Here is a 10,819-nt window from a genome sequence, read left to right as displayed (position 1 = left end):
GACAACTGGGAACTTGAGAGAAAAAAAACAAGGTTGAATCATGATGACTTCAGTCTAGAAAGAGGCCCGAGTTCCTGATTTACAATTCCGAGTTAGATGACGTTTGAAAACGTATTTTCCTAGTCGGAGCTTGAGTTCTCAGTTGTCTTGAACTCCCCAAAGTCAGATTTTCCAGTTCTGAGTTAACAGTTGTTTTGAGCGCAGCATAAATCATGCTGGATTGACAGCATGGCCAATATTGAATGTTTATCATTTTAAATTTGTAAAAGACAACCTTAAAATGAAAATTGGGAACACACACCCACTCCACTGAATAGCAGGCTAGTGATTTGCTTTGCAATGCTTGCAGTCACTGATCCCTTCCAAACCACTAATTGTTGAATTTGCAATTTCCAACTTGTTGTGTAATGTTTGTGGCCAATGACCTTGAGCCTTCCTGGATGGGCACTTCTAATGTAACTCTATGGCAGCACCCAAGGGGCTTGAATTTTCGAGCTCTACCCTTAGATTTGGTAGTGACGTAGTGTCTGCTTGAACCTCAACCCTACAGTTCCCCATAGCGCTGCATTGTGAGTGTCAGGGGGACACTTCTCTGTCTGTCCAGACTCTATTCCCCCTCTGTGTCCCCCTGTTCCACAGTAGATTTGGCCTGAAAAGAGGAGGGAGGAATTAAGTAGACAGACATGATCTCTACAAAGCTCTCAAACAAATACATGTCTATTATAACTCAGCTATTATGAGGCTATATTATTGATCAAATGGATTGAATTAAGTTGTTAATTTACTGATTTAACTCATTGATACAGAACATATGAAGCTTATCTGTTCTCAAAACATTTAAAACTAATATTGGACTGCAATAATTTCCTTTCCTTCGATCTGCCTGATTTCATTTGGATGTAATGTGAGAATATATATAGGTAGGGTCAATATATATTTAGGGTTAATCTATAGTCTATATGGTCAATATACACTACCAGTCAAACTACATGATTCCATGTGTATTATTTCATAGTTTTGATGTCTTCACTATTATTCTACAATGTAGAAAATAGTAAAAATAAAGAAGAATCCTTGAATGAGTTGGTGTTCTAAAACTTTTAACCGGTAGTGTATATATTTAGGGTCAATATTCAGGTAACTGCCAAAATAAAGGAAACACCAACATGAAGTGTCTTAATAGGGTGTTGGGCCGCCATGATCCAGAACAGCTTCAATGCACCTTGGCATAGATTCTACAAGTGTCTGGAACTCTATTGGAGCACTATTCTTCCACGATAAATTCCATTATTTTGGTGTTTTGTTGATGGTGGTGGAAAATGTTCTCTCAGGCGCCACTCCAGAATCTTCCATAAGTGCTCAATTGGGATGAGATCTGGTGACTGAGACGGCCAAGGCATATGGTTGATATCGTTTTCATGCTCATCAAACCATTCAGTGACCACTTCTGCCCTGTGGATGGGGGCATTATCATCCTATGGCAGCATAGCCATGGTAGCCAAAATAATAGCCTGCCCAGCATTTTTATACAGGACCCTAAGCATGATGGCATGTTAATAGCTTAATTAAATCAGGAACCACACCGTTGTAGTAGCACCTGCTTTCAATATGCTTTGTATCACTCATTTACTCAAGTGTTTTTTGGGAGTTACCTGTATATTTAAGATCAATCTCTATAGGGTAAAGAAGCACCATGGAATTATTTGAAAAATATTATTTATTGATGGAATTATAGGAATGAATGAATAAACAGCAACAGCCATTGGTCAAATTGTTACAGAAGAACATCACTTTTTCAGTCTCACAGTAGAATTTCAGTATCTGCTATAACTTAAGTGTGACGCACACAGTATTATTAGAAGAACACAACAATGATCAACCTGAACAGTCAATGTGAGTGATGCTGTTGGCCTTAAAGAAGCCAAGAAAACGTAACAGTCTTTAGATAATGTAAATATGAACCACGTTGTATTGTAGACGTATGAGACCAGGGCAAACATCCTGCAGACATACGACTATGTTAGAACCAATGACGTTTGAACTCATGATATTTCTATAACAGCTTTTTTCAATAGGAATCTCTTGTTCCATGTCAGTTCTCAATGATGAAGCTTCTGATGTCTTTTCAGATTGCCAGAGTGGGAGAACCTGCGTCCGCACTGTGCACAACTGAAGGGCTTCTCCCCAGTGTGGACGTTCTGGTGCACTTGGAGCTTGCTAGGGGACACAAAGCTCTTCTCGCACAAGGTGCAGGCGTATCCCCGCTTTCTGGTGTGGATGACCACGTGCTGCTGCAAGTCGCTCTTGTGGACAAACGTCTTATGGCAGCTTGGGCAACCGTACGGTCGTTCTACCGTGCCAGGTGAAACATCTGTGGCGAGATTACTGGAGTGAGAGGAAGTTGATGCGCTTAGTCTAAAATGGCCAACAGGAAGTGAGGAATGAGCTGGTTCTTGAGTTCCTCTTCCTGGTATTTCAGAGTGTCTATGGAGGCTTGCCAACGAGTGCCAACTAAATTTGTTGGCCTCACCTGCATTTCCTGTGCCAAAATGCATGCCTGTATTTTTCTCTGTGTGCCGGAAGCTGGGTGAAACCAATTGCATAGTGTCTCTCATGGAATCGGGGTGAACGGGGCGAATCGTTGGTGCATTCCCCTCAAACACTCCCACTCCCTGCCTATTTCCAGTCCCATTGATATGTGGTTTAGTAGCTGTACCCACCTGACCCCACTCAAAATCTCTATCTACCTGCTGTCCACTGGATACAGAGTCAATCACTATCACATGTTCTGATGAGGAATGGAACAACTTGGGGGAAAACCTGTGGTTTTCTAACCCTACACTTCTCATTTCTATGTCTGAGCTATTCTGTGTTTCTGGGCCCATTGAGCCACTTCCTAGGTCCATTACTTTAGTGTGAGCAGCAGAGGTGCCATCGTTAGTCGCTACTGCCTCTCTCCACACCTGGTTTAAAGAATCTCTTAGGAGATCGAAGTCCCCGTTCATGTCCAGACTCTGTCTCTCTGCTCTGGGTTCATATCCTGTGTGCTGCTGAGGTCCCTGGTTCACATTCCCTGTTTCTGATTGGAGGAGGACGACATCAGATCCACTGACCTCCAAAGCGGTGTTGTTGAAGTTGTTGTTGCCTCGGGGGCCACTGGACTGGAAGGCGGTGTCCTCTGTGGTGGCTGCAGCCGGTTGGGTGGTTAGTTCTCTGCTGCCCTCCACTGTTCTGGCTGGGTGGCTGATCCTAGAGTCCTGGTCATCTGCTTCTCCCTCCACCTTGATGATCAGCAGGTCTGGTTCCCCTTCCTCTGTCTCTCCTGACTGCTGATGGGGTTAAGTGGGAGAGATGAGTGAGTGAGACGGAGCATACACTATCTACTGAATGGAGATATGGACATGACAATCGATTTTGTGAAATTTATTGCAGTTTCCTTGTTATTGTGTTCTTATCAGTGGAGAACTGGAGGGTATACTTGTATTTTGCGCAAAAATCCTTAAAATACTTTGGCTAACAGTAAATGAATCCACTTATACGAATATAATTGTGCATATACACTATATATACAAAAGTATGTGGACACCCCTTCAAATTAGTGGATTTGGCTATTTCTGCCACACTCGTTGCTGACAGGTGTATAAAATCAAGGACACCGCCATGTAATCTCCAGAGACAAACATTGGCAGTAGAATGGCTTTACGAAAGAGCTCAGTGACTTTCACCGTGGCACCGTCATAGGATGCCACCTTTCCAACAAATCGGTTCATCAGTGGCCTCCTGAGTGGCGCAGTGGTCAAAGGCCCTGCATCACAGTGCTACCTGTGCCACTAGAGGTTCTGGGTTAGAGTCCAGGCTCTGTCACAGACGGCCGCGACCGGGAGACCCATGGGGCAGCGCACACTTGGCCCAGCACCGTCTGGATCACGGGAGGGTTTGGCCGGCAGGGGGCCTGGCTGCTGGGTTGGTTGGGTTGTGTTTCGGAGGACGGCGGCTCTCGACCTTTGCCTCTCCCGAGTCCGTATGGTGACAAGACTGTAACTACCAATTGGGTAATTTTTTTTTACATTTTTTATTTCATTTTTCTATTTTAAATCAGTTTGTTTTCATTTATGCCCTGCTAGAGCTGCCCCGGTCAACTGCAAGTGCTGTTATTGTGAAGTGGAAACGTCAACAGTAACAACAGCTCAGCCGTGAAGTGGTAGGCCACACAAGCTCACAGAACGGGACAGCCGAATGCTGAAGCGTGTAAAAATCGTCTGTCCTCGGTTGCAACACTCACTACCGAGTTCCAAACTGCTTCTGGAAGCAACGTCAGCACAATAACTGTTCGTCGGGAGCTTCATGAAATGGGTTTCCATGGCTGAGCAGCCACACAAGCATAAGATCCCTTAGCGCCGGCTGGAGTGGTGTAAAGCTTGCTTTTCCTGTTTCAGCATGACAATGTCCCCGTGCACAAAGCGAAGTCCATACAGAAATAGTTTGTCGAGATCGGCATGGATGAACTTGACTGGCCTGCAAAGAGCCCTGACCTCAACCCCATCGAACACCTATGGGATGAATTGGAACGCCGACTTCGAGCCAAGCCTAATCACCCAACATCAGTGCCCGACTTCACTAATGCTCTTGTGGCTAAATGAAAGCAAGTCCCCGTAGCAATGTTCCAACATCTTATGGAAAGCCTTTCCAGAAGAGTGGAGGCTGTTATAGCAGCAAAGGGGGGACCAACTAAATATTAATGCCCATGATTTTGGAATGAGATGCTCGACGAGCAGGTGTCCGCATACTTTTGGTAATGAGTGTTTATTAAAAGAAAGCCTTTTCATGAATTTGATTTCATACTCTTGAATCCCATTTAAAAACAGCAAGGGACATGATCCAGGAAGTAGGAAGGACTTTCAAGTCACATGTGCCAAATACAATGGGTGCAGATTTTGCGATCTATTAAATCAGATCCGCTTGAGCCGACATCCACATAGTGGTTATTTTGGCGTGTCGGAGGTAGAACTGCGTTAGAGCTGTCAAATCCACAAGCGGCTCCTGGCATTATACCTAAAGCGTACATCGCCATTGGATGCACAGAGTTAGATTAAGAGAAATCCCATGCAGCCTAGTTTACAAGTTCGAACACTGTAATGTGAGATGTAATCCACACATTGATTAGGCTGATAGAAATCCTCATTATTTTATTTAATAGCCTACACTTTCCCGTTCCGAACTTCTAACGCAAGTGGGGCGGATGTGGCTTTGTGACAATGATAGCAAGACCAGCTGCTCACCGATTTGACGGCTACAACTCCAACATAGTTCCACCTTGAACACAGCCAGGTTAACCAGCCAGGTTAACACTTGATGTGATTGAATCCAGGCCTTTTCTATGAAATGTTTGCTTACGAGCCCTTCTCAAAGATGCAGAGTAAAAATATATATTTAAAAAATACAAATATGTATAAATACAAAAAATAATACAAATAAATAAATGACAATGAAAATAATGTATTGCTATAACCTAACTGACATGAAGGTTATCCATAGATTGTTTTCCATAGGAATCTCTTGCTTCTGTGTCTAGGGTTGGCACAATTACCATACAACCCTGTAACTGATGGCTATGGATGAAGTCCATCATGAACAGTAAATGAACCGTCACAACCGCAAAAACATGTCAATGAACGCTTTTTTGCGGATCGAACAGCTGACAGAAAATGGGACGGTCAGGCATTCGTGTGGCCGAGTCCGTTTCTGCCATAGAATTAGAAATTAGAACACAAGAATGGACATGAAAGGTCTTATAATAGTATTAAAGTCAGCCATTTTGTTCAGTGAGTTGGTCAACCATGGTCAGCCAGTGTGCTGCGATAAGATATTGTGTAAAACAATACATTGAAGATTATCTGCACAGTATATTTATTAGCTAGCCAGCCAGTTTAAGTTGAATGATTTCCAATAATTGTTCAAATGAACTGCCAATATGGCAACATTCCATACAAACAGTGCAGTCAATCCACAGCCAGACACTGGCTGAAAACAGCAGATGATAGGTCTTATACAAGTTGTAAATGCAATAAGTACTGATATTGTATCATAATACAACATTCACAGCTTTCAAAGAAAACAAAAGGGAGACATTTATGGTCTGTTTAGATATATTATAGAGACTATTTATATAGAAAATGTGTATAAAACCTGTATAAACTGTATTTATAATTTTGTGACAATATTTTAGGTTAACAATCATTCTATTACACAATCTCTGATATCACACGCCTTACTTGAATTGTTCTGCATAAGTAAAACAGAGAAATACAGTACATGCAGTAGAGGTCAATGGAATTCGACCAAAACAATATGAATGGCATTGAAACGTGTGGGTGAAAGATGCCGTAGAGGAAAGATCCTGAATCATCTTGTTGCCACCCAGCTAAATTAGCCTACATTTAGGCTATTCTTTATGTGTGTATTTCACACTATGTTGAGGTAAAAATCAGAGTATAATGGTTGTATGGATGTCAACCCCAATATATGTTCATGTTATCTTCATCATTCAACTGCATTACAGTTAAAAACTACCACCAACGATCGCTCTGTGCTAGCGATGCTAACAGTTTATTTGAACAGGAGTTAGCATTTAGCAGTCACTTCTTCTAAATCTGAAAAGGGACTACTTCTAAATGTTATGCAGCGAAAACAGCCAAATATATCCAAATGGGACTTTAGTAACCACATTGTGGACCTGTTACAATACATCAATCATGACAGATTTGTATTTCATTTTTTACCCCTTTTTCTCCCCAGTTGGTAGTTACAGTCTTGTACCATCGCTGCAACTCCTGTATGGACTCGGGAGAGGCGAAGGTCGAGAGCCGTGTGTGCTCCGAAACACAACACCGCCAAACCACACTGCTTCTTGACATACTGCTCGCTTAACCTGGAAGCCAGACGCACCAATGTGGAGGTGCATTGCGCATGGCCCGCCACAGGAGTCGCTAGAGTGCGATGGGAAAAGGACAACCCGGCTGTCCCCAAACCCGGACGACCCTGGGTCAATTGTCCGCTGCCTCATGGGTCTGGGATCGAACCTGAATCTGAAGTGACTTAAGCCTTAGACCTCTGCTCCACTCCAGAGGCACAATCATGACGGATTTGTGAATATCGACTTTGTTAGTTAAGATTTCTTGAACTTGTGCCAATCTGGCATCCTTCTTCTATTCCCCGTGGTCTGCATTCCATTGACCTCTTGACTCCATCTATGAATCACCTCTGCCTCTACTGCCATTCATTCCAATTAGACTGGTTTGGATTTTTCCCTGACTAAAATGGCTGACATATTCACCCCATTCTAGAACTGAGTGTTTATGACATAGCCCCTCTAGTAATTTAATAGGATCCCCATGGTTTCTGCTGTAACATGGAATCTCCAACGTGATGAAACTTTGTTGCTCCTTGGTGAAACAATTCAGGAGCGGAGGAAAGAAGAAAATGTTTGTCTTTTGCAATTCAAACGGTTATAATGGTGACCAAGGTTATTAGGCTGATCAATTACCACCATCCAAAACTCCATGACTGTCACAGCCTTTGTCTCAATGATGAAGCTTCTGATGTCTTTTCAGATTGCTGGAGTGGGAGAACCTGCGCCCGCACTGTGCACAACTGAAGGGCTTCTCCCCAGTGTGGACGTTCAGGTGCATTTGGAGATGGCTGGCGCACACAAAGCTCTTCTCACACAAGGTGCAGGAGAATGATCGCTTTCTGGTGTGGATGGCCACATGCCGCCGCAAGTCACTCTCGTGGACAAACTTCTTATGGCATGTTGGGCAACCATGCGGTCGTTCTATGGTGCCAGGTGTAATGTCTGTGGCAAGATTAATCGAGTGACAGGAAGTTGTGGTGCTTGGTCTAAAATGGCAGAAAGGAAGTGAGGCATGAGCTGGTTGTTGAGCTCCTCTTCCTGGTATTTCAGAGAGTCTATGGAAGCTTGCCAACGAACACCAACTAGCTTTATTGGCCTCACCTGCATTTCCTGTGTCAAGATGCATGCCTGTATTTATCTCTGAGGGCCGGAATCCGGGTGAAACCAATTGCATAGTGTTGTCTCTCATCGATTCGGGGTGAACGGGGCGAATCATTGGTGCGTTCCTCTCAAACACTCCCACTCCCTGCCTATTTCCAGTCCCATTGACCTGTTGTGTAGGAGCTGTACCCACCTGACCCCACTCTAAATCTCTATCTACCTGCTGGCCACTGGATACAGAGTCAATCACTATCACATGTTCTGATGAAGAATGGAATGACTTGGGGGAAAACCTGTGGTTTTCTAACCCTACACTTCTCATTTCTATGTCTGAGCTATTCTGTGCTTCTGGGCCCACTGGGCCACTTCCTAGGTTCATTACTTTAGTGTGAGCAGCAGAGGCGCCATCATCAGTCGCTACTACCTCTCTCCAAACCTGGTTTAAAGAACCTCTTAGGAGATTGAGGTCCCTGTTCATGTCACACTTAGTGTCCAGACTCTCTCTCTCTGCTCTGGGTTCAAATCCTGTGTGTTGCTGGGGTCCCTGGTTCACATTCCCTGTTTCTGATTGGAGGAGGACGGCGTCAGATCCACTGACCTCCAAAGCGGTGTTGTAGTTGTTGTTGCCTCTGGGGCCACTGAGCTGGAAGGCGGGGTCCTCTGTGGTGGCTGCAGCCAGTTGGGTGGTTAGTTCTCTGCTGCTCTCCACTGTTCTAGCTGGGTGGCTGATCCTAGAGTCCTGGTCATCTGCTTCCCCCTCATCCTTGATGATCAGCAGGTCTGGTTCCCCTTCCTCTGTCTCTGCTGACTGCTGATGGGGTTACGTGGGAGAGATGAGTGAGTGAGACAGAGCATACACTATCTACTGAATGGAGATATGGGCATGACATGGGATTTAGTGAAATTCATAGTAGTTGTCTTGTTGTTATTGTGTTATAATCAGTGGTGTAGTGGAGGGTAAACTCTGCCGTCTGTATGTTACACATGCCTTTATAACACTTTGGCACAAACATGCATTGAAAGAATAGGGACTGTTACTTTACTCACCGCAAACGGCAATCACTTTTTACTTGCCTATTTTTAACCACTACATCACTAGTTATAATGTGCTGACACACAGGTCTATACAGACATAACCTCATCCCCAGGCGGAAGGGAGTGTCTGGTGTCCGAGACTAAAACGGATATAAGTCTGAGAGTCTAAAATCGTCTGTTAAAATTGGAACTTACCTCATCACTTGTAGCATCCATATGCTTTGATGGAGAGACATCCTCTTGGTCCACGTCTATGGGCTGTCTGTCTCTTTGAATGCTGCTGTTCCCAAAACTCCTGTTGGAAAGTCTGTTTCTGCTTTGCCAAGTAGGTCCTGGAAATAAAGCGGAGGTTAATTTGACCCCATCCATCAATGGTGTTTTACAAAGTACCAAACAACAATTTAGCGATTTAGACTATCTGCACACTGTCACATTCATCATCACCACCAACCTGTCATTGCCTTCTCTCGATGGTTGTGTCTGTTTAGGAGGCGTATTCCATGGAAGCGATTGTGGACGGACCCCTCTGAAAGCTTTATTCTCTCAGCCCGAAACCTTGCGATCTGAAATTCCATCAATTTCAATTTCCTCCGGAGAAAGTCGTTGTCCTTGTGGCTTTGGGAAATCTCCAGATGTACAACGGCATAGCCATCGTCAACAATTTTGCAGATTTCGGCTACAGCCGCGTTGGCTAGCACCTCCATGATTGAGGCTATCTGCGCCTGGAACTCGACCACGGAACCCGACATTTTCCCCCGACGCTTTTGGCCCCTTTTCAACGAAAAAGTTTTTATGTTTTCTATGTTATGTGAATTTACAGTTATCTAGCTAGCTATTAAATTAAAGATAATCATATCAAAAACTACACATCGCTGGCTAGTTTTGTTTTTAGCTGGTGAGATTATGTTTCCTTATGCTGGATGGTAGAGTTGAAAGTTGGACACCGCCACCTATTGTACAGGAGTGTTCCACAATAACAACAATGTTGTAGCTATGTAATAAACTACAGGTTCTCTGGCGTAAACCATGTTATTGCTGTTTTGATCATGAAACAACAGTATAACTGACATTAAATAGATATTAATTCCATCCATCACTATAATTTGCTTGTAGCCGATCAGTCTAATAGTACATTTATATTGTTGAGATGCAAAATTAAATTGTAATGATTAAATATTTACATTTTTTATTTCTCACATGCGCCCAATACAATCTTACCGTGAAATGCTTACATGGAAGCAAATTCATAGGGATGTTTAAAATCTTCAGCTGTCATAATTTATACATTATCAATCCACTCAGTCCCATTAGCTATTTATGCTATATTCGAATAGTTTTCTCTTTAAACTGTTACATTGTTCAGAGTTAGCAAGCGTTTACTTAAGAGTACATTCTCAGTGTGGTTTTTCAGTTAGTTTTGAGACAAATATTAACCCTGAGTCTACTCTTCGATTTACTTTTATTGAAGGCATTGATTTATTCCTTTGAACGTCATATTGTATGATGGTTGTGTATTTTTGTACTTGAACTAAATAGTAAATAATCATTGTTGAAGGAAAATGTGTGTGTTTGATTTAATTCACTGCTTTATTATAAGTCAAAGAAGGCTGATTTGTAAAACATTTGATTCCTTTAAATAGCAGCTATGATACAGTAGGTGGCAATGTTGAAACTAACATAAATATTGTGTGTTGCAACCTTTATTTTGGAAAAATATCGAGGATGTAGCCGACAACCTTTTGTTTCCGGAACAAAAACAAACGAAATAGAGAT

The 10,819-nt window shown here is 43.0% G+C and overlaps 1 protein-coding gene across 3 annotated transcripts; it reads right to left on the bottom strand.

Annotated features, from left to right (window-relative positions):
* Window positions 1-30: 30 nt before the first annotated feature.
* Window positions 31-10,817, bottom strand: LOC135507114 (zinc finger protein with KRAB and SCAN domains 7-like). Of its 3 annotated transcripts, XM_064926676.1 has the most exons (5): window positions 9,498-10,817; window positions 9,242-9,378; window positions 8,610-8,822; window positions 3,114-3,329; window positions 31-649 (listed from the first exon to the last, which is right to left on the bottom strand). In XM_064926676.1, exons 1-5 carry the CDS (start codon window positions 9,793-9,795, stop codon window positions 608-610), a joined length of 906 nt encoding a protein of 301 aa, XP_064782748.1. In that variant the 5' UTR covers window positions 9,796-10,817; the 3' UTR covers window positions 31-607. The 3 variants fall into 3 exon arrangements, 2 of the variants coding, with proteins under 2 accessions (XP_064782748.1, XP_064782747.1); XM_064926675.1 differs by lacking the exon at window positions 31-649 and having other exon boundaries at window positions 1,706-3,329; XR_010450606.1 differs by lacking the exon at window positions 31-649 and having other exon boundaries at window positions 3,250-3,329; window positions 6,780-8,822.
* Between the last annotated feature and the right edge of the window lie 2 nt (window positions 10,818-10,819).

The sequence above is a fragment of the Oncorhynchus masou genome, chromosome 20, assembly GCF_036934945.1.
Source record: "Oncorhynchus masou masou isolate Uvic2021 chromosome 20, UVic_Omas_1.1, whole genome shotgun sequence".
In the NCBI taxonomy this organism is placed as follows: Eukaryota; Metazoa; Chordata; class Actinopteri; order Salmoniformes; family Salmonidae; genus Oncorhynchus; species Oncorhynchus masou.
This window is presented reverse-complemented; position numbering and strand designations above follow the sequence as displayed.

Excerpts from the sequence above, each read along its gene's own strand:
- LOC135507114 (XM_064926675.1), bottom strand. The coding sequence starts at position 9,795 with ATGTCGGGTTCCGTGGTCGAGTTCCAGGCGCAGATAGCCTCAATCATG. Across the intron at positions 9,379-9,497 it reads TCGAGAGAAGGCAATGACAG|GACCTACTTGGCAAAGCAGA; the intron begins GTTGGTGGTGAT and ends CTTTATTTCCAG. Across the intron at positions 3,330-8,609 it reads ACTACAACACCGCTTTGGAG|CAGTCAGGAGAGACAGAGGA; the intron begins GTCAGTGGATCT and ends TAACCCCATCAG.